General features: G+C 42.5%; 1 protein-coding gene across 1 annotated transcript in view; it reads right to left on the reverse strand.

Annotated features, from left to right (window-relative positions):
* The window catches only part of LOC117808575 (glutamate receptor ionotropic, delta-1-like), a gene marked incomplete at its 3' end in the record, with an annotated part of 181,303 nt that extends 159,958 nt beyond the window's left edge, over positions 1-21,345 (reverse strand). The window contains exons 1-3 of the mRNA XM_034678294.1: positions 21,315-21,345; positions 21,113-21,238; positions 14,425-14,630 (exon numbers count right to left, since the gene is read on the reverse strand). Coding sequence (XP_034534185.1) covers positions 14,425-14,630; positions 21,113-21,238; positions 21,315-21,345 — 363 coding nt within the window. The remainder of the gene's footprint in view (positions 1-14,424; positions 14,631-21,112; positions 21,239-21,314) is intronic.
* Between the last annotated feature and the right edge of the window lie 3,201 nt (positions 21,346-24,546).

Below are 24,546 nucleotides of genomic sequence, written 5' to 3' on the forward strand. Positions count from 1 at the left end.
GAGAGAGAGGGAGCATTAGTGGTCAGGGTCATGTGTGTGTGTTTGTCACTCATCACTGCAAAGCGGTACAGAATGGAATAGATCAAAGCAGAATGGATCAAAGCAAGACAGAACAAAGCAGAATGGAATAGATCAAAGCAGGGTGGAACAAAGCAGAATGGAATGGAAAGGATCAAAGCAGAACAGAATGGAATCGATCAAAGCAGGACGGAACAAAGCAGAACGGATCAGAATGGATCAAAGCAGAATGGAATGGATCAAAGCAAAACAGTATGGAATCGATCAAAGCAGGATGGAACAAAGCAGAATGGATCAAAGCAGAATGGAATGGATCAAAGCAGAATGGAATGGAATGGATCAAAGCAGAACAGTATGAAATCGATTAAAGCAGGATGGGACAAAGCAGAACGGGTCAGAATGGATCAAAGCAGGACGGAACAAAGCAGAATGGATCAAAGCAGAAGAGAACTGAATGAATCAATAGCAGAATGGAATGGAGAGGATCAAAGCAGAGCAGAATTGAATAGATAAAAGCAGAAAGGAATGGAATGGATCAAAGCAGAACTCGATCCGTCTCCCGAGCGACTGAGAGCTTTGTCCCGCCTCCCAATCTGAAGTTCACACCTCCAGTGATTCAGAAGATCTCTCTCTCTCTCTCTTTGACAACTTAAGAGGTAGAGCGACGATAGGAAAGAGGGGGAGGAGAAGAAGTTTGAAAAGAGATGAAATTAAAAATAAAGAAGGAAAGGAAGAAGGGAACTAGGTGAGGTGAAAGGAAGCAGGATGCAGGAAAGAAAAAGAGTGAATGGATGATGCAGCAACATGATGGGAACAGAAGTGGAGACCCAACTGTGTGTGTGTGTGTGTGTGTGTGTGTGTGTGTTGGGTGTGTGTGTGAGGCTGGTGTTAATCTCCCTGCTTGGATTCACACTCACTCGTTAATGATTCACGCAGTCGACTGACAGCCGGCTGTGATTCATGCAGAGACACAAACACTGAGAGACGTCAGGACGCCACATGAGCGCCCCCTCCAGGCCGGAGTCATCATCACGCTGAATCCCTGCTGGGTGGATTAAAAATGACTCTCTTGTTTGACTGAAGGAGACTCCTCTGCAAACAAAGACAAGAGTCAAACTCTTAACTGTGATAATCAACAACAACAACAACGACTCCATGGTCTCATTCAAGGACCCTTAAAACCACGACTCTGCAGTTACAGCGCGACCCTCACGGCTCCGCTCTGTTTGTGTTACTCTGGGTCGTCACAGGTCAACAAATCAGACGTCAGAGGGTCACAGATTCTGTAAACAATAACTTCCAGGCTCAGAGAAGTTTCAGCAAAATAAATCATTTCAGAAATGTTGGAGAATCTGTACAAGTGAGCTTCACAGATATCTGAGAGAGAGAGTTTATTCTGCAGACATCTCACTTCTAAACATGTTGATTTAGTTTCAGTCTCAGAGGGTCTGAGGTCATGAGAGTGTGAATCAAAGTCACAGAAATGTGTCTGGTGACGCCTTGGATAACCTGATCACAAACATCATATCAGATCAATCACATCTCCCCTCTGCCTGTTGACACTGTGGTACAAATATTAGAGCGGAATGGCATAGAATAAAACGAAACAGAATGGATCAAAACAGAGCGGAATGGAATAGATCAGAGCAAAACAGATCAAAACAGAATGGAACACAATGGATCAAAAGAGATGGAACTAAATGGATGAAAGCGGAATGGAATAAAAGGATCGAAGCGGAGCAGAAAGGATCAAAGCAGAATGGAACATAATGGATCAGAACAGAACAAAATGGGTCAAAGCAGAAGAGAATGGATCAAAGCAGGAAGGAATAAAGCAGAATAGATCAGAATGGATCAAAGCACAAAGTAACGTAATGGATCAGAACAGAATGGATCAAAACAGAACAGAACAGAATGGATCAAAGCAGGAAGGAACAAAGCAGAACGGATGAGAATGGATCAAAGCAGAATAGGACTGAATGGATCAAAGCAAGACAGAGTGGAATCGATCAAAGCAGGATGGAACAAAGCAGAATGGATCAGAACAGAACCAAATGGGTCAAATCAGGAGAGAATAGATCAAAGCAGGAGAGAATAGATCAAAGCAGGAGAGAATAGATCAAAGCAGGAAGGAATAAAGCAGAATAGATCAGAATGTATCAAAGCAGAATGGAATGGAAAGGATCAAAGCAGATGGAACTAAATCGATCAAAGCAGAATGGAATGGAAAGTCTCAAAGCAGAGCATAATGGATCAAAGCACAGCGTAACTTAATGGATCAGAACAGAATGGATCAAAACAGAACAGAACAGAATGGATCAAAGCAGGAAGGAACAAAGCAGAACGGATCAGAATGGATCAAAGCAGAATAGGACTGAATGGATCAAAGCAAGACAGAGTGGAATCGATCAAAGCAGGATGGAACAAAGCAGAATGGATCAGAACAGAACAAAATGGGTCAAAGCGTGAGAGAATAGATCAAAGCAGGAAGGAATAAAGCAGAATAGATCAGAATGTATCAACGCAGAATGGAATGGAAAGGATCAAAGCAGATGGAACTAAATGGATCAAAGCAGAATGGAATGGAAAGGATCAAAGCAGAGCATAATGGATCAAAGCAGAACGGGACGTAATTGATCAGAACAGAATGGACCAAAACAGAACAGAACAGAATGGATCAAAGCAGGAAGGAACAAAGCAGAACGGATCAGAATGGATCAAAGCAGAATAGGACTGAATGGATCAAAGCAAGACAGAATGGAATCGATCAAAGCAGGATGGAACAAAGCAGAATGGATCAGCACAGAACAAAATGGGTCAAAGCAGAAGAGAATAGATCAAGCAGGAAGGAATAAAGCAGAATAGATCAGAATGTATCAACGCAGAATGGAATGAAAAGGATCAAAGCAGATGGAACTAAATGGATGAAAGCAGAATAGAAGGGAAAGGATCAAAGCAGAGCATAATGGATCAAAGCAGAACGGGACGTAATTGATCAGAACAGAATGGACCAAAACAGAATAGCAAAATGGATCAAAGCAGGAAGAAACAAAGCAGAACGGATCGGAATGGATCAAAGCAGAATAGGACTGAATGGATCAAAGCAAGACAGAATGAAATCGATCAAAGCAGGATGGAACAAAACAGAATGGATCAGAACGGTTTATAGGACTGAATGGAACAAAGCAGAATGGAATGGAAAGGGTAAAAGCTGAACAGAACATAATGGATCAAAGCAGAACAGAATTGAATCGATCAAAGCAGGAAGGAACAAAGCAGAACGGATCAGAATGGTTTATAGGACTAAATGGAGCAAAACAGAACAGAATGGATCAAAGTAGAACAGAACGGATACAATAGAAGCTTCTGATTCTTAAAAAGCCTATAACGACGGTGATTCATTCTCAACATCAAAAGTGATGCTTCCAACAACCTGATCACACGTCATATCAGATCACTCCACAGAAAGTAGTCCGTCTCATTCCCCCTCTGCCTGTTGACACTGTGGTAAAAACCTTAGTGTGGTCTCAGGCTGGTCTTGGTCGGGGGGAACAGTGACAGTTAGCGGGCACAGATGTGGTCTCTGACTGAGGAGCTACTGGACCCCAAAGTCCTCACTTGCATCCACCATGTCTGTTCGGCTACTGACGTGATGCTGCGAGAGGCTGATGCTGTTCAAAAAGAGCTCTTCAATATGTTTCTGTCTCATGGATTATAATATTATTAATCACATAATCTCTTAGTTAGAAATATATAACTCCAGATTAGACCCAGTTATATTTGTGTTCCCTGAAATCTCCTTCATGAAGCTGATTGTGCCGCCAGTCTGACTGTAAACAGGAAGAGAGGAGACGAGATGCAACAGAGAGAAACAACAAGATTGGACAGGAAGATCCAGAGCCAGAATGTGTGTGTGGTGTGTGTGTGTGTGTGTGTGTGTGTGTGTGTGTGTGGTGTGTGTGTGTGGTGTGTGTGTGTGTATTATAAAAAAAAACTTGGCAAAGCTTTTCACACGTTTCCATGACATTACTGAAGAGCGCAACTTCCATTCAGCTCTGCCTCACCCTCCTACGCCGTCATGTCCGGGTGCTAATGAATGTCTCAGCGCCAAGCCTCTCACACACACACACACACACACACACACACACACACACACACATACTCTGACACTGACACACGCACACACACACACACGAGGTCATTTGTTTCTGTGCTAAAGCTTCCCACTCTTTAATAGACACTTGGACTCAAACTGACACTCTCAAAGAAAACACCTGAGAGAGTCAAACTTCAAGACCAGACGTCCCTGAGAGAGGAACACAACCCAATTATTAGACTTAAGGTCAGTCAGCAACTAGAGGAAGGAAAGACGTGTTCTGGGTTCTGTTTTAGTCTGTTGAGGTGCATTTCAACCATGAGGGTCTTTTAGTCCCCAGAACTACTTTCCCCTGAAATAAAAGGTTCCTGGTCCCCCATTGTTGTCTGTGTTTGGACCGCGGGCTGAAGTCCCGGGTAGATTGTGTAAATCAGGCCAGAGACGTATGGAGGAAACAAGAGTAAATGCTTCTTCTTTCTTTCTTTCTTTCTTTCTCTTCTTTCTTTCTTTCTTTTCTTTCTTCTTTCTTTCTTCTTTCTTTCTTCTTTCCCTTCCTTCCTTCCTTCCTTCCTTCTTTCTTCTTTCTTTCTTCTTTCTTTCCTTCCTTTTCTCTTTCATTCATTTTCCTTTCCTTCTTTCTTTCTTCCTTTCCTTCTTTCTTTCTTTCTTTCTTTCTTTCTTTCTATCTTTCTTTCTTACTTCCTTCCTTCCTTACTTCCTTCCTTCCTTCCTTCCTTTCTTCCTTCCTTCATTTCTTCCTTCCTTCCTTCCTTCCTTCCTTCTTTCTTCCTTTCTTTCTTCTCTTCTTCTTTCTTTCTTCTTTCTTCTTTGCTTCTTTCTTTCCTTCTTCCTTCCTTCCTTCTTTCTTTCTTTCTATCTTTCTTTCTTTCATTCCTTCCTTTTCTTCATTCATTTCCTTTCCTTCCTTCTTTTCTTTCTTCTTTCTTTCTTTCTTCTTTCTTTCTTTCTTTCTTTCTTTCTTTCTTTCTTTCTTTCCCTTTCTTTCTCTCTTTTATTCCCTTTCCTTTCATTCCTTCCTTCCTTTTCTCTTTCATTCATTTTTCCTTCCCTTTCTTTCTTCCTTTTCTTCTTTCTTTCTTTCTTTCTTTCTTTCTTTCATCATTTTTCCTTTCTTTCTTTCTTTCTTTCTTTCTTTCTTTCTTCTTCCCATTCATCACAGATGACACCATAGAAGCAGACAGACAGGCAGGTATCATTCCGAGCAACAAACAGTTAGCCTGTTAGCATGAAGAGACTCAGCTGGTCTGTTTTAGATGGTGCTATATTTCATCACAGATGGATTCACTGAATCAACACGTGAGAGGAGATAAGCGCGAGTAGCAAAGACGTTTCAACACGGCTTTAAAATCCTTTTGAACTCAAAAAGCCGTGATCGCAGAGATCGACGGTGTTTGGTTTAAACGGCGACCCTGTTAAGTGGAGACTCTCAGCCGGATGCATCCCTCATAGACGTCTTTAGACCATCATTAAATATCTGATGAGGATATTTGAAATCTTAATAAAAACTAAACTAGTTTGCATTCCCAGGAACTCCCTCTGTGTTTCAACAGCTGTGTAAACTCCACAAACACTGACACGTTCAGCTGAAGGGCTCCAGTTTACAGGGTCACTTTTAAAACCGGAACACCGGGAGGATAGACGCATTCACGGTGGGCTGAGAGAAGACTACTTTACAAGCTGCTAAATCAAGAGAATCACAGCTTCTTTTGAAAAGTACACACATACAAAAAAGATAGAACAAATAAAAACTAATGAAAGAAAGAGAAATCAAGAGAATCACAGATGTGTGTGATGTTGTTGTGGACGGAGGGAGGAATAAAAACACTGAGGTTAATTCAGCATTGCAGGCCCCGCCCCCTAAAAGTCCTTTGGAAAGTACTACCCCCTAGCAGGGTCTTTTAGACTAATCAGGTGTCAGCAGGCTGCATGGAGAGCAAAAGCAGGAGGAGCACAATCCAGCGTAATAACAACATCCCAGTTCCAGGACGCTTCCTCTTGTTTACTTTCTTTCTCTCCTCTTTTTTCTGCACTCGCTCTGGAGAATAAACGAGAGTGTGTGTGTGTGTGGTGTTTTCCTCCTGAGCTGCAGAAGACAAAACCATTCATGAGGGTTTCAGGTGAAAGAAGGAAAAGAGCGAGGCCGGCCGACACCTGGGGACACTCACGCTGCACACTGCTCATGGTCAGCTCTCAGATAAGAAGCGTCCTGCGGCGCTCTCTTTCTTCTTTCTTTTCTTTCTCTACCTCCATTTTTTTATTCACACAGGAAGCTGCTGAACTCTCCGCCCCCCCCCCTGCTGAGCGTACGGTGACTGACCACTGAGAAAACCATGGAGGACTTTAAAACATGGTGCAAATTACACAGGACAACTCTACCCTACCTGTGAGGAGTGCTGTGATTGACGTGCTGCAGAGAGTGTGTGTGCGTGGGAGGGGAACAGGTTCTGAGCAAAAAGCACGCTAGGTTATAAAAATATTATTAAAAGCACAGATAAAAAAAGCTCCAGGTGTCAATGTAACAATTAAAAATCACCAACATGTCTTTAGCAGCTTTTAAATGTACATCTGATTGACAGACTGTGCACCACCTCTCTGCATCAGACCATCCATCCTGCAAGAGCACCATCTGCTCCTCCTCAGATGTAATAAACGTTAATGAATACCTTCTAAAGCATATGGAGGACCGGATAGAGGATAAAACGTTGCAAGTTAAATGAAAACATGTAGATAGTGGCTGTAGGCAGAAGTGTCAGATATGTGATAAAGGCTTTTTGGCAGCAGTAGTTTGAACGGGGAGCTAAATGAGAGAGTAAGGAGACGGAGAGAGTTCAGTTTATCGTCCCTGAGGGGGAATTTGTCTCCGGCACAGAGTTACGGTCTGCTGCTTCACATAAAGAAACACGAGGAGTGTTTGACACGAGGTTAGAGAGTCATTTAAAACTCTCACTTTAGTTTCTTATGTCTCTCTGCTTCTTCTTACTTCATACTTGGCCGTGAATAAGAAGCTTTCATTAAATCCTCTGTCTTTATTTATGTTTGCTAAACCGGGAAACTACCCTCAAACTCTCCTGTGGTGCACGGACAAGAACATGCTCCTAAACACCGCCAGGACGAAGGAGATCGTCGCAGACTTCAGGAGGAGGAAAGCAGACATTCAGCCCCTTTCTATCGGTGGGGAATGTGTGGAGAGGGTCTCCAACTTCCTGTTCCTGTGCATGCACATGAAGGACGACCTGACCTGGAGCGCCAATACTAGAGCCATCATCAAAAAGGAACAGCAGAGACTTTATGTTCTGAGGATCCTGAGAAACAACCACCTCACACTGAAACTAACCCTCAGAAACAGAGGGCTAAATACCCCCGGGTCAAGTTGACAAGGAACATAGCTATATGCCCCGGGTCAAGTTGACCCAGGAACATTAAAGCTATATGCCCCGGGTCAAGTTGACCAAGGAACATTATAGCTATATGCCCGGGTCAAGTTGACCAAGGAACATTATAGCTATATGCCCCGGGTCAAGTTGACCAAGGAACATTAAGCTATATGCCCCGGGTCAAGTTGACCCAGGAATTAAAGCTACATGCCCTGGGTCAACTTGACCCAGGAACATTATTGCTATATGCCCCGGGTCAAGTGACCTAGGAACATTAAAGCTATACGCCCCGGGTCAAGTTGACCCAGGAACATTATTGCTATATGCCCCGGGTCAAGTTGACCTAGGAACATTAAAGCTATACGCCCCGGGTCAAGTTGACCCAGGAACATTATTGCTATATGCCCGGGTCAAGTTGACCCAGGAACATTATTGCTATATGCTCCGGGTCAAGTTGACCCAGGATTATTGCTATATGCCCCGGGTCAAGTTGACCTAGGAACATAAAGCTATATGCCCTGGGTCAAGTTGACCAGGAACATTAAAGCTATATGCCCCGGGTCAAGTTGACCAAGGAACATTATAGCTATATGCCCCGGGTCAAGTTGACCAAGGAACATTATAGCTATATGCCCGGGTCAAGTTGACCAAGGAACATTATAGCTATATGCCCCGGGTCAAGTTGACCCAGGAACATTAAAGCTACATGCCCTGGGTCAACTTGACCCAGGAACATTATTGCTATATGCCCGGGTCAAGTTGACCTAGGAACATTAAAGCTATACCCGGGTCAAGTTGACCCAGGAACATTAGGCTATATGCCCGGGTCAAGTTGACCTAGGAACATTAAAGCTATACGCCCCGGGTCAAGTTGACCAGGAACATTATTGCATATGCCCCGGGTCAAGTGACCCAGGAACATTATTTGCTATATGCTCCGGGTCAAGTTGACCAGGAACATTATTGCTATAGCCCCGGGTCAAGTTGACCTAGGAACATTAAAGCTATATGCCCTGGGTCAAGTTGACCCAGGAACATTATAGCTATATGAGCCGGGTCAAGTTGACCCAGGGACATTATAGCTATATGCGCCGGGTCAGGTTGACCCAGGGACATTATAGCTATATCCCCCGGGTCAAGTTGACCCAGGGACATTATAGCTATATGAGCCGGGTCAAGTTGACCCAGGGACATTATAGCTATATGCCCCGGGTCAAGTTGACCCAGGAACATTATTGCTATACGCCCCGGGTCAAGTTGACCCAGGAACATTATTGCTATACGCCCGGGTCAAGTTGACCCAGGAACATTATAGCAATATGCCCCGGGTCAAGTTGACCCAGGAACATTATTGCTATACGCCCCGGGTCAACTTGACCCAGGAACATTATTGATCGCTCTAAGAAACGAACATAACAGGAGGGTTAATATGCCCCGGGTCAAGATGACCCAGGAACATTATTGCAATACGCCCGGGTCAAGTTGACCCAGGAACATTATTTATATATGCCCCGGGTCAAGTTGACCCAGGAACATTATTGCTATTTGCAACGGGTCAAGTTGACCCAGGAACATTATTGCTATATGCCACGGGTCAACTTGACCCAGGAACATTATTGCTATTTGCAACGGGTCAACTTGACCCAGGAACATTATTGCTGTCCCTAGTAAGAAAGGAACATAACAGGAGGGCACCTAATGAGGACTGCACCTTTAAAATTTGTTGTACTTGTTGCAATGACAATAAAGGCATTCTATTCTATTCTATTCTATTCTATTCTATTCTATTCTATTCTATTCTATTCTATCCACGCTCTTGCAGAATCAACCACAGCAGGGTGATGTTATCAGTTCATCACTCTGTCCTGATACACCTCCACTCCTCCTGCTCATTCATTCATCTTGTTGTTGTGACATGCTAATGATAGGGACGGTCACGATGCTAGGATTTGTAATCATAATCGTTGCACATTTCATTAAATGTGTGAATCAGAGGAAGAGAAGATGCTGCCTCGTCGGCTAATGGATCCAAAACAACCCCAGAAGATTGAGTCAAGACGCTGCATAAAGTGAACCAGTTCTTCTTTCATTTCTCAAACAGCGCTGGTTGATTCTGGTCTCGATCATGACTCTAACTACGTTAAGGATCAGGTCGTCTGCAAGTCATTAAGCACCAAACATGGTGCAAGACAGGAGAGGGTTATCTGGAGCCCTTCTCTGACACCAACTGCTTCCAACCCAAAAACTCTGAGGGATCATGAAGAGGATTTCACAGTCTGGGTACGATGAGCTTGGGGCTTGCTTTAAGATTTTTAACCCCACTAAAGTCTGTGAGGTCCAATTTTAATAAATAAGTCATTATCTACATGCATAAGTTATATTTGGTGGTATGGCTCTAATCTGGGAGCTCCCTGCCCTTCCATGAGCCGACGTGGAAGGGCAAAGTCTGAGGCGGAGAGAGCACCCTCCATCTCTTTCCTGTGCATACATGAGAAGAATCACATCTTTACTTTCACCTGCCGTACATCATGGATGCATGTATGTTGGTTTGTTTACATGTGTAACTGTGCACCTTAGTATGTGCGTGTGTGTGTGTGTGTGTTTGTGTGTGTGGGTGTGTGTGTGTGTTGTGTGTGTGGTGTGTGTGTGCATGTGTGTGCATGTGTGTGTGTGCAATCAGGTAAAGGAAAGGTTCAAAAACACTGCATCTGTTCCTGGAAGCTGGAGATGAAGGAGAGCCGCATTAATACTTAAAGCTGCTGCCATGGAAACACAGCATGACTGGCAGTCTGAACAGAAATAAGAAAGCCTGCTACACACACACACACACACAAACACACACACTCACAAACACACAAAGCATGCACACACTCGCTCTGGGCAGGTAGGTTTGTAAGAAGGAAGCCAAGAAGAGAGCGGTGTCTGTGTGCGTGTGAGGTCGAAGGTCGCACGGTGCAGACGAGGACGAGTCAGAAACACAACCACACAGCAGGTTAATAAGTCATAAAGCACACACACCACACACACACACACACACACACACACACACACACACACACACACAGGAATACGACTCTCTGTACACTGAAAAGCTTTTGTCTGCTGCACACCTCAAAAAGGAGGAAGTCTCTCCCTTGTTCGTTCTTTTACACACGCTTCCACGCCCCGAAACATAATAACTCAAATCACACATTTAGAAAACTTTCTTAAGAGCTAATCAAAACTTGTTTCCTTTTTTACACACATTTTATTGCAAGAAGGTTTCAAGTGTTGCAATGTAAGAGAGTCAAGGTCACCAGATAGCTGCTAAAATATTTAATTTTCAAAACAGGCAAGGCAATCGTCTTTGGCAATCTAAGAGGAAATTCAGGTTTAGCTAGCAGTTAGCTAAGTCTTCCTTTGTCTGTGTGCTGCATTGTTAACAGCTACTTAGCAACCTGTGTTCAGTTCAAACAGGAACTGTTCTGTGATGTTCTTGTAATTAACGGGTCTTCAGTTTGCTGAAATAACAACATCATGATGCAGATTAGTCCAAAGTCCAAAGTCAAGCTTTGTCAGGTCTGTCCTCAAGAGGAGAAGAAAACTACGTCTACAATGTTTGTTTGTTGAATGGAGGTCTATGAAAGAGGAGAGACAGTGATGTTTCTTTAGCTCTGACCTTCTTCATGGAATGTTCCATTGTTCTCAGAATTCTGACATCATCAAAGACAGAACTCTGACATCATCAAAGACAGAATTCTGACATCATCAGAGACAGAACTTCTGACATCAAAGACAGAAATTCTGACATCATCAAGACAGATTCTGACATCATCAAAGACAGAATTCTGACATCATCAGAGACAGAACTCTGACATCATCACAGAAAAGAATTCTGACATCATCAGAGACAGAATTCTGACATCATCAAAGACAGAAATCTGACATCATAAAGAAAGAATTCTGACATCAGCAAAGACAGAAATCTGACATCATCAAAGAAAGATTCTGACATCAGCAAAGACAGAATTCTGACATCATCAAAGACAGAACTCTGACATCATCAAAGACAGAATTCTGACATCATCAAAGACAGAACTCTGACATCATCAAAGAAGAATTCTGACATCATCAAAGACAGAACTCTGACATCATCAAAGACAGAACCTGACATCATCACAGAAAGAATTCTGACATCATCAGAGACAGAATTCTGACATCATCACAGACAGAACTCTGACATCATCAAAGACAGAATTCTGACATCATCAAAGACAGAACTCTGACATCATCAAAGAAAGAATTCTGACATCATCAAAGACAGAATAGAACCCTGCTGTTGCTCTCCATACAGACTGTTCTTCCTGCTGACACCTGATTGGTGGATACTCCTCAGACTACAGACAGAGACCAGAACCCTTCTCAGACTGAGTAAGATTTCAAAAAAGTGAGAAACAAAGTTTGAATCAGGTAAATGTAGTTTAAAAAGTAGAGTATTGAGTATTTGGAACTGCAAGTGGAGATGTTTTTGTCAGTCAGTGTGTGCGGAATATAAATAACTGTATTATAGACGCAGGGAGGAGATTAAAGAGCTCAGGTGAGTGTCTCCATGTTGGTCAGGCTTCTGTCCGTCCTCATGTCCCACCTGCTGATCACACATCATTTGTAAGCCAGTGTGTGTGTGTTTGTGTGTGTGTGTGTGTGTGTGTGTGTGTGTGTGTGTGTGTGTGTGTGTGCGTGCGTGTGTGTGTGTGTGTGGACGTGTGTTTGTGTGCCCAGGTGTAACTGGCCACCTGGAGTGACAGATGGAACAGGCTGGTCTGCACACACACACACACACACAGAGTACAGAAATGTGTCCGTTGGGATGCTAAATTCTGTTCAATATTTATCAGCTGTTTCATTTTTCATCGTGACTCCTGTCCATGGATCTCACAGATTTGTGTTTGTGTGTTAACACTAATCTGCTTGATGCTGAGTCATTGAAGACAATCAGCGTTTAGATTTCCTGACTTCCCTGAACGCAGCATCAGAAACGATGGACCCCACCTCCATTCAACAAACAAACATTGTAGACGTAGTTTTCTTCTCCTCTTGAGGACAGACCTGACAAAGCTTGACTTTGGACTTTGGACTAATCTGCATCATGATGTTGTTATTCAGCAAACTGAAGACCCGTTAATTACAAGAACATCACAAGAACATCAGTTTCTGTTTCAGGTTCATACCGCTGAAGGAAGCCAGAGGGAAGCCTCTGTGTGACACACTGTTTACAGTGAAACTGAGACTCACCAGGTCCAGAACTTTTGAGTAAGTCACAGTAATGTCTTGGGGTAAAGCACTATTTACAATGAAGCTGAGACTCACTAGGTTCATACTACTGAATGAAGCCAGAGTGAAGCTTCTGTGGAATTAACTTTTACAGTGAAACTGAGACTCAACACAAACAGGTGAATAATAAGACAGAGTAGAGCCTCTGTTTAACTTAACATTAACTATGAAACTGAGACTCAAGTTGATTAAAATATTGACAGGAAGCCAGAGTGAAGCCTCTGTGGAAGGCCCATTTACTGTGAAACTGAGACTAACCAGGCTCATAACCGTGGAGTAAGTCCTACTAAAATCTTGGTGTTACTTCTTTTTACAGTGAAACTGAGACTCAACACAAACAGGTGAATAATAAGACAGAGTAGAGCCTCTGTTTAACTTAACATTAACTATGAAACTGAGACTCAAGTTGATTAAAATATTGACAGGAAGCCAGAGTGAAGCCTCTGTGGAACTGTTTACTGTGAAACTGAGACTCACCAGGCTCATAACCGTGGAGAGAGTTGTAGTAAAATCTTGGTGTTACCTTCTTTTTACAGTGAAGCTGAGACTCACTAGGTTCATACTGCTGAATGAAGCCAGAGTGAAGCCTCTGTGGAAGGCACAGTTTACTGTGAAACTGAGACTCACCAGGTTCATAACCTTCGAGTAAGTCATATTAAAGTCTTGGGGTTACCTACTATTTACAATGAAGCTGAGACTCACTAGGTTCATACCGCTGAAGGAAGCCAGAGTGAAGCCTCTGTGGAAGGCCCATTTCCTGTGAATCTGAGACTCACCAGGCTCATAACCGTGGAGTAAGTCCCACTAAAATCTTGGTGTTACCTTCTTTTTACAGTGAAGCTGAGACTCACTAGATCATACCGCTAAAGTAAGCCAGATTGAAGCCTCTTTGGAACTTACAATCTACAATGAACTTTGCTTCACTTGCTTCTCAAGTTCACCTTTAACCCCAGAGTCTCCTTCATCGATCTCTGCTCCAACAGTGCGTGTATTCGTTCCTGCACACACTCATTCACTCCCTCAACACATCCATTCATAGCTTCCACAATCTCTGCTTGTTTCCTGAAACACACTCACTCTTTAAATCGAGCCATTCCTTCCCCATGGAGCCCGCCCTGCAGTTTTGTGTCAGATGATATCCTCCACTTTATAAAACATCTACATCACAAACATACAGGATGCTGCATGTGCACCAGAGCAGAGTCAGAGTTGTTTTCCTCTCCCTTTCAATTTGCAAACATTGTGTAAATGCTGCATGCACAATTACTCGTGCAGCCTCGTATACAGAACACGCTGAGATCTCCACAGAGGCAATAACTGTGGGTCCAACATGCATCTTACACCACTTGTTAGCATAATGCGCTTGCATATGCAGACTCATTAGTTCCTCATGTGTGGAGAGCAATTTCCCTCCCGCAGACATATTTGCACTCCCACTCCACTCATGAATACGGCTCAGGTTCCAGACTCCACTCAGCCGTCCACATGATGAAGCACCCTCCTGTGCGAACTCACAAAACTTTGTTCCTTTAATTCAAACATCAGCCCACTCAGCTTCATTCCCTCCATTTCAACCATCCAGCCAATGAAGTGAGAGACACCGACCTGCTGGATGAACGTGTGCGCTCCGTGGGGGCTGAGCAGCAGGATGGCTCGGCGCAGGGTGTCCCGGTACTTATTGAGCTCCTCCGTCCTCATGGTGGTGAAGAGGTTGGTGAAGACTTTGCTGATGTTCCTGTCCACTCTCTGCAGAGCCACGTCCACACCCTGACGAGACGTCTGGTCCAGGAAACCCTGCAGACCGCGGATATCTGTGAAAAGACAGGAAGGGGGACAGAGAGACACGAGTCAGAGACGTGAAGAGTTCAAATGAGGAATCACTCTGATAGTTAATAACACCAGATTCATATCCCCTTCAGGGCTTGATGAATAAAACATGACTATGAAAATCAAGCAAATTGAGATGCTATCAAATCAAGCCAACAGCAGTTTGATTGATATTCCCCAGACTGCACAATAAAAGGCGTAGTTAATATAAAATTTAAATTCATTAAAGATATCTCCTCAAAACAGCACGCACTAAAAACAAACATGATTTATGGAACTGAATCAAATCTTGGATGTCTGTTTTTGGAAAATAAATCCTTCATACATCATTAAAATGTGTTATCAGCTGCAGAAGCATCAAGGAGAGTCTGGGGAGATTAATGTGCAGCGCTGAGGGGTGCTACAGGTGGAATAACCTGCAGAGAGATGTCTCAATCTGATGCAATCTACAGATTTCAAATGTTCAGAAACACCCTTTTTTTGCAGGATCAAATATTCCTTTCGTTTTTGTCTTTGCAGAAAGTTATCACCGGTCGCTATTTGAACCCCAAAAAACAAACTGAACTCAAACAGAATGGAGAAACACACAACTCTCCACCTGTGAATGCGTCTCTCCCGGTGTTATGGTTTTAAAAGTGACCGGTTAACTACCCCGATCTAAATTTGGACCCTGGTTCCTGCTTTTGAAACATGCATAGTTCCTCTAAAGGTCCCTGTGATGGAATTCAGCAACAAACTGGATACTGGACACAGAAGACTCAGGAGACTCTGACGGCTTACGTTGAAATAGTTTATGTAGAACTTGGCCAAGGAGAAATAACATAACAGTACACAGGCAGGAGAGTGCAGTGCAATGCCAAGTCAGTTCTGACAGACAAAACCCTTGGCATGGTATTTATTCCCTCTGAAGACGACACTAAAGTTAGATAACCATGTTTGGACAATAGGAACACAACAAGTGGGAAGAAGACCTGTGCTCTAGTTCTGGAGACAGTAAGTCGGCCATAACACACAGATAAAGACAGGAGCAGGGGGAGAGACCTTGACTACTACCCTGACACGATCTCGCCCGTAACAGATGACATAGGAAACAAGTTACTCTAAACATGACATTTAGACTGAAAGAATACAATAGTTAAACATTCTTACATACATATATATAAGACTATGAAAATTCCACAACAGTCCCTAGTTCTTGAGGAAAGCTCCTTCTGCCTTGAATCACAGATAAAACCTGCATAAAGGCTTGGATACTCGAGTGTGCACGTATTGATCCCAGGATGTTACTCTTTATGTAAATATGGACATGCAGGTCACAGTGTCTGCTGATATATGAACTCTGCAGCTGGATACAGAGTCAGAGTTGAAATAAATCAGCGTTCAGTGCTTTGTAAGACATGATATGACATCATGAGTCCTGCTGGAGGACACGTCAGACCACCTGTAGCTCTTTTGAACGGTCTTATTCACCTGTTTCGTTCGGCTTATCACTCCTGCATTGGAAGAAACCATCAGTTCCAAATGATCACCATGAAAACCCACTTCACTAAGTCTCTGCTACTCCTTTCTAAGAGGATCCATCACAATAAACTCCACTTCTGTTGTTATTTTTACCAGTAATGTGGCGATACGCTGCTCATTTTTCAAACCCCGTCTCATTTACGACCGCATCGGCGCACAAAGGTGGCGTTACTCTGACGGCAATAGGAGCCGGCGTGATCTTAAGTTTGATGGATGCACTTTGTCAGGTCGGTGCTGCCTGCAGGCGGGAGAAAAGCAGCTGATTAGAAAATAATATATAAAGCATTGTTTGAGGGAGTGTTGTGCAAAGTGCTTCCTGTGAGTGTGAAAAATGCAAACGAGCTAAAAGGAAACATTCTAATTTTTTATCGGCGAGTGCAGGCAAAGGGCAGATTTGTTTGCTGCACAGCTGCACAGTGCAAATGTTAGAAATCAGGAGCAAACAGGCCTCTGAATGTTTGCTCTCTGCGGTGATACACCGTGTTCTCCGTGTCGTTGTGTGAATCTATTTAAAATCGGAGACGCTCTCTGCAGCCGGCGGTCCACCTGCCAGTTCTCCCCGACTGCAGAGGAGAGATTGGTGTGACCGATGGCTGCAGATAAGAAGCTGGCTGCTCTGCTGAGAGGTGAGTGTGGCGTCCCCCCTGCCCCCCCTCAGTGCCTTGCTCAAAGTGGCTCCGGAAGGAATTGATGAGAAGCTGTGGCGGGCGAGGAGCTCGGCAAATTGCTTCCAAGTCCTTCCACTCGTGTTGTTCCAGTGTTTGAGCTCGAGGACGGGGGGATTATTTTTTGTTCCTGTGGGTTTCTGGAGGGGGAGTGATGACAGATGGACTGAGAGGAGCGGGTGGGATGGAAATACGATGACAGCGGTGCACGGCGGTGTGATTAAAACAGCAGTGCATCAATGCATTATTCACTTCCTGTGTGTCCGTGTGCAGAGGGACAAAGGTTGCATGCACGTTAAAGGTTTAGGACACATGCAGAGCAAAAATAACTCACTATTAAAGAGTCATATCAGTGTAATTAAATGTCAAATATCATCTAATGTGACGTTTGTGGATCTAAGAACTATAAATATGAGTTGTAGCTTCATCTAAAGACAGAATAAAGACATCAGTATTGCAGTGTCGTCCGGAGAAGCTGCATACATGTAGCTGCAGCACGCCAGACTCAGTCTTAAAGATGCATCAGCGACCAGAGAAACCAGACTTCCTGCTTCCTGTTTGTGTCTGTACCGCCGTGTGAGCGGATCCTCGTGAACATTTTATCAGCTGTCCTATAACCCGGTCAGCGTCGGACATCTTCACACCAATGAAACGCAGATCCGTTTGAAAATGCAACACAAGTTTACGAGTCTGTATTTCACGTTTCAGTGATTTGACTCTGAAAGCAGACGTCGTTGGTGCGTATTATGGGATGTTGTTGATGGTTTCAGTGCGTTAGGATGACTTCACTGGGAAAACGGAGTTACTGTTGATTTTATGACGTCTTTAAAGTCAGGCGGAGGAAATAGATTGGATACTGAGTCACATCGTAGAGGTCCAGGATGTGTAAAAGGCTTTTCTCTGAGACTCAATGGATGTGAAGGTGTGAACAGAGAGAGGGATGTCTGAGAGAGACGGTTCACCAAGAGTGATGATTCATGAGGATTCACCTTCAGTCTCAAACCTCTGTCCTGAACATTATGTCACAAATTCAGACTCTTTATTTAAAGTGAGAGGAGTCGCAGGTGGTTCAGGAGTCTCCCTCAGGTTAGAAAGGGAAGGTGTAAAAGCTTATGTCCATTAAAGGTGACATATCACGCTTTTTTCATCAACATATATTGGTCTAAGAGGTCCCCAAAACATGTCTTTAAAGTTTATGCTCATAAAAACACTTTGAAATCAGATTCTGGTCTGCCTGAAAAACCCCTCTTCTTCAGCCCTGCTCAGAACAGTCTGTTTTCCCTCTGACCACGCCCCCTCAGGAAGTGGGTGTGGCCTCCTCGGCTGTCCAGCTCATTGATGTAATGTTTACATGTTGGCTGAATATACACGGCTGCTCACAGACCCGCGTTACTTCAACCCTCTGAATCTGATCCAGAATCTGATCCTGACGGAGAGGCGCCTGCAGCAGGACCTTTCTGAACCATTGATCACAGATTTAGTGTTTCTTGTTGTTTCATGTGTCTTGGTACACAGCTACCAACATGTAGCTATGTGGCTATGCTAACTAGCACTAGCACTTTTTTCCATGAAAACTAAAAATCATCCACTAGATCTTCAAATCTGCAGACGTGGGGAGTCAAAGCGACCTCTGTGTTTATTGGGCGGCAGTAGCTCAGTCCATAGGGACTTGACTTGGGAACCAAAGGGTTGCCAGTTCTAATCCCAGTATGGATGAAATTTGGCAAGTGGACTGGTGGCTGGAGAGATGCTGGTTCACTTGCCTGGACACTGCTAAGGTGCCCTTGAGCAAGGCACTGAACCCCCAACTGCTTGGGATGCACTTGTTGATGGCAGCATCCTCACTCTGACATCTCTCCCTAAGTGCATGTGTGTGCATTGTATGTATATATACATTCTTCTTCTTCTTCTTCTTCTTCTTCTTCTTCTTCTTCTTCTTCTTCTTCTTCCTCTATTAAGACAGCCTACAACTAGCATGCCTCCCTCCTAAGCTCCTTGTTAGCACACATGTGTGCAGGGAATGAAAAACGGAGGAGGGGTTGAGTTGTATTTTATACAGTCTATGGGCTGAACAAGCTCCGAGCTCTGACTTCCTGTTACAGACCGGATGGCGTTGTGACGTATGAAAAACACTGAAAACTGAAACGGCTGGTTTCAGCACACATTTACAGAAAGGTGGAGAAATCAGAACAGGGGCAGAATGGAACCTTTTCATTATCTGGGGGTTTGTAGACAGGGACACAGATTTCAGGGAGAGGACCATTAAAAAGTCAATTTTGCATGATATGTCATCTTTAAGAAGCAAACTAAAGATGGAGCCCTGATTTTAAAGAAAAAGATCTTATGTGAGGACAGAACTATAAGATTACACGTCACTAATAAGAGCTCATTAAGAGAGGAAAGGTCAAAATTATTCAGTATTTAGTAGAAAATATGAAACAATGAAGCATTAATGTGTAAAACAAAGAAAAGTCCAAATACAAGACAAACGTTAAAAAAACAATCAGATAAATGTCAGTTTTATATAATGTTAAAAATAAAAATAAAAAAAAGGATCAAAATAGTAAAGTTATAATTTTAAGGTTAAAATTCCTCATCTAAATTAATTCAATATATTGGATGGAGACGCATAAATATCAAATTAAAACTCACAATTTAAGTGATTTTCTAAAAATAATAATTGAATAAAAATATATGAAGTAAAACTCAGACGTTGATTTAACATTAAGAGATGAAATGTTGTAATTATGACACAAATATTAAAATGTATTGGATTTCAAAATTCAAATATTAAGGTATGTTATAACTCATTTATTCGTCTAAAATATACAATTCTAATTTAAATGTGAGATACTAAGTTTGATATAAAGATTGATAATATTAATTATTGAATTTAGTGTGTATTAAATGTATTGTTTAATTTAATATCTGTTGTAATGTATTGTTTCTTTAATTTATTGTTAATTTAATTTATTGTTTTTGTGTAATTTATCCCTTCTATATTTAATTTAATTATTTCTTGTATTCATGACTTTTTATTTATTTAAATTTGGACGTTTTTTTTAATCTCATCCTGATTTTGTGACTCTTGTTTATAATTTCTGTATTCTAGTTATTAATTTCTTCTCTCACAGTTTTGTTTTTAATCTCATTTATATGATTTCCAGTCTCTTAATTTTGACTGAATGTGACCTTTGAATATCAAGTCTTTTAATTTAAATGAAACATGCTTCCATATGAAAGTTATGAAACTATTTAGATGCAGTTCAGACGTTTGATCCAAACATCAGATTCTGTGTTTTTAAAGAGAACCTCTTTGAGATCTGGACGAGGACTCGCACGGCTCCGTCTCGAGTGCTGCTCTGAAATCTGTCGGGAATCACAGAGCGGCTCTGAATTTCAAATTTCATGATGTAAGCTCCCAATTGTTCCGCCAGAGCCTCTGACCGTTCTCTCTCTCCTCCAATTTACAGTAGACGGATGGACAGAAAACAGAAGGAAGGAGAGACGGAGTGAAAGTCTTAAAATAGGGATGATAACAGGAAACACCTGGGGGTTGAAAAAGTAGCCTGAAGTGGCGTTCAGAGTCAGTCAGGATCTCCGAACAAGCCGGCTGTCAGGGCTAATAGACGGAGAAGGAGGGAGGGAGGGAGGGAGGGAGGGATGGAGGAGATGTTCAGGCCAAACAACCTGTCACCAGCTATAACAGAGCAGAACGCCGTGCAGCCGCCTCGTCTCCATGTCAGAAACTTCTCCAGGAAAACTCAGAGAGCGATCTGAATGATGCTCTGAGGAGGAGAAAGGCTGTAAAAACACAACATCAGGACTCTGTTAGTCCTCTCTGCAGCTTCGGGTCGTGATGTGAATCAGGAGGTTATCTTTACAGGATGCTAACCTCATGTAAGAGACTTCTTCTTTAACCGTGCAGACATGCATCAGAGTCAGATCTACCTCTCAGGTGTGTCTGCATGAACACATCTGCATTTTAAAATGTGAAGAGCTCTCTATGAAGAAACGATCCTCATCAGGACTTTGCTTTTGAAGGAATGGCTCCTCCATACGTCACTGACCTGATTTCAATAATCTCCACAGGACTTCAGGAAACAACGTGCCTTCCAGATGTTGGCTAAAAGACTCAAACACAGCCTCCTCTGCACACCACATCTCCCTCCTGAGTATCTGTTTCAGCAGCAGCTTTGCACTTTTAAACTCCGGCTGCTTGTGATGGAAACGTTCACACAAAGTGACACTTCCCTTCTGTTGCTCTGACTCTTACTCACCTTGCATGAGGCTCTCTGCTAAATGTTTAAACTCTGACTCAGAACAGAAGCCGGGTCGCAGCCTGCAGGTGTCTTTACTGACTGCCTCTCCGGTCTGGAGCGTCACTTTGCTTATGATCCAGACGGCTACAGAAAAAAGGACCAGGGAGAGACGAGCCAACATGTCACTGTATTTCACCACTGTTGCATGTTTTAGTTTTACCTTCCACACATTCCTTCTGACCACTTTCCATTCCTCTGATTTAAATCATTACGAGTGATAACACAGTGTCGTCTGCAAGATGAGTGAGTCTGATCTATTCTGATCTGAGGTCTCATTTATAAAGAAGTGCGTTTTGACAGGTGGACCCAGGGTCTACATTTAGTTCAGGGGTAGATAATCTCCCCCCTAAAAAGCCCCTGCTAGGGGGGCAGTACTTTTCAAAAGTCCTGGGGCTTTCGGGGGGCGGGGCCTGCAATGCTGAACGTGTCTGATTGGTAGATTAACCTCAGTGTTTTTATTCCTCCCTCCGTCCACAATAACATCACACACATCTGTGATTCTCTTGATTTCTCTTTCTTTCATTAGTTTTTATTTGTTCTATCTTGTTTGTATGTGTGTGTACTTTTCAAAAGAAGAAGCTGTGATTCTCTTGATTTAGCAGCTTGTAAAAGTAGTCTTCTCTCAGCCCACCGTGAATGCGTCTCTCCTCCCGGTGTTCCGGTTTTAAAAGTGACCCTGTAAACTGGAGACCTTCAGCTGAACGTGTCAGTGTTTGTGGAGTTTACACAGCTGTTGAAACACAGAGGGAGTTCCTGGGAATGCAAACTAGTTTAGTTTTTATTAAGATTTCAAAATATCCTCATCAGATATTTAATGATGGTCTAAAGACGTTTATGAGGGATGCATCCGGCTGAGAGTCTCCAGTTAACAGGGTCGCCGTTTAAACCAAAACACCGTCCGATCTCTGCGATCATGGCTTTTTGAGTTCAAAAGGATTTTAAAGGCGTGTTGAAACGTCTTTGCTACTCGCGCTTATCTCCTCTCACGTGTTGATTCAGTGAATCCATCTGTGATGAAATATAGCACCATCTAAAACAGACCAGCTGAGTCTCTTCATGCTAACAGGCTAACTGTTGTGTTGATTCATTCGTTGCTTTTTACATCTTTTTAACCACAGGCACAAAATTTTCACTTTTTTTCATGTTTTTCTGCTTTTAGAGCACAAGTTCAAATTTGAGGAAAATTATTTTTTTTCGACGTGTAACTTTTTGGTCAAATTTTTTTGGTCAAATTTTTTTTTGTCAAATTTTTTTTGTCAAATTTTTTTTTCACAAATTCTTTTTTTCAAAAAATTTTTCTTCAAAATTTTTTTCTTCAAAATTTTTTTTTCAAAATATTTTTTTCAAGTTTTCATTTTTCAAAAAAAAATTTCTTCAAACATTTTTTTTTTTCAATATTTTCCAAAAACCATTCACAGTCATTGTGTTTTTCCATCTGTGATGAATGGCATTCCTCTTTGTTTTACTGCCCCCTACTGGTCTGGTGGTGTAGTGCATTTACTTTGTTTTTCTCCATACGTCTCTGGCCTGATTTACACAATCTACCCGGGACTTCAGCCCGTGGTCGAAACACAGACAACAATGGGGGACCAGGAACCTTTTAGTTCAGGGGGAAGTAGTCCTGGGGGCTAAAAGACCATGGGAATCTTGCTCCAAATGCACCTTATGTCTCCCTTCAAAAGTCTAGACCCCAAATACAAGACCATCCTACTGTATCAAGGATAGGTCTTTTATTTGGGGTCAATTTCTTGCTCTGTTTATTTCTGCAGCTCCTTTTTTCACACTCACAACTTAATCTACTTGGATTACTTAATTGCTACTCTTTGATTACTGCCCTCATCATGAAGTACCTCCTTGTAATCTTTAAAACACCTTCAAACACTGGAGCTCAAAGGCTCAGCAGCATCCACTCATCTTATAACCTGCTGTCATCTCTAAGTGACGTGTCCGTGTCTGAACTCTCACTTATCAGTTCAAACACAGACGAGTAAACTCTCCTTATAGACGGGATGTTTACACGCTTTCAGCGTTCAGCTCAGAGAGCGAGTGTGGCCACAAAGCGAGATACAAGAGTGCATGTGATCCTTTAAAAGGTCACAACACAGAGAGACACAGCGGCGGAGTGACATCCCTCCCACTGACCCCCCAACATTTGTTCGATTTTCTTTCTGACAATTTTTTTTTTTGTTCAATTTTTTTTTTCAAAAATTTCTTTTTTCAAAAATTTCTTTTTTCAAAAAATTTTTTTTCAAATTTTTTTTTTTCAAAAAATTATTTTTTCAAAAAATTTTTTTTCAAAATTTTCTTTATCAAAATTTTTTTTTGTCAATTTTTTTTTTTTTTCTAATTTTTCCAAAAACCATTCACAGTCATTGTTTTTTCCATCTGTGATGAATGGCATTCCTCTTTGTTTTACTGCCCTCTACTGGTCTGGTGGTGTAGTGTATTCACTTTGTTTTGTCTTCATACGTGACTGGCCTGATTTACACAATCTACCCGGGACTTCAGCCCGCGGTCGAAACGCAGACAACAATGGGGGCACAGGAACCTTAATCTGGACTCTCTGGGTTTCTTAGGTTTTGAGGACAGCCTCAAGTGGAAACTCGAGGAACTGCAGTTTTCTGCACTTCCACACTGACTTCAGTTTTCAGCAGCAGAGTTTGCTGTTTGGTTAAAGCCATAATGAAAGCATGAGGGGTCTATAAATGGAGTTATGTGTCTTCAGTTTCAGGAACATTTTCAACAAATGATCAGAATTTGAGTTCACATCGACTAAAAGTATTTATTTTAATCAGTGGACTCCTGACCTGCACGCTGCGCCGCCCGAGGTCAGGACAATGCCATCTCTAATTGCGGATAGTTTGAGGGTTGGAGGAAACAAAATAATGATTTAATTTACTTTAAATCTGCAGCTGCATCTCTCTGACCTCCACGGCTTTTACAAAACAGAGAAAAAGAAAGTACTGGATGCACATGGAGTGAGAAACAGAGAAACAGGAGGAAGAGTTGAAGAAAGTTGTTAACAGACTGCCCAAGGATCTCAGTCTCTCCTCCCTTCCCCCCTCCAATCAGCTCCCTCACTCCTTCCCTCAGCTGTCCTTCACTTCACTGAGGCTGCCCTCATTAGCTCACTGTGAGTCATCAGCAGGCTCTGACAACAGGACAAAAAGAGCTCACACACAGTCTCACACAGTCACACACACTGACCCTGATGACTCTGACATTTTGGATTCCTTCGCCGCGAGTAAAACACAACTTTGACCATAACCTCAAAACGGAGTTATTAAACCTTTAGGACGCTGTAAACAGGTGAGGGTCGGACTTAAAGCTCCCATGAGGAGTTTTTTACAGGATGTGGAACAGATTGGAATAAATACTGACCCACAAAAACT

The sequence above is a fragment of the Notolabrus celidotus genome, unplaced genomic scaffold (genome assembly GCF_009762535.1).
Source record: "Notolabrus celidotus isolate fNotCel1 unplaced genomic scaffold, fNotCel1.pri scaffold_126_arrow_ctg1, whole genome shotgun sequence".
Classification (NCBI taxonomy): domain Eukaryota; kingdom Metazoa; phylum Chordata; class Actinopteri; order Labriformes; family Labridae; genus Notolabrus; species Notolabrus celidotus.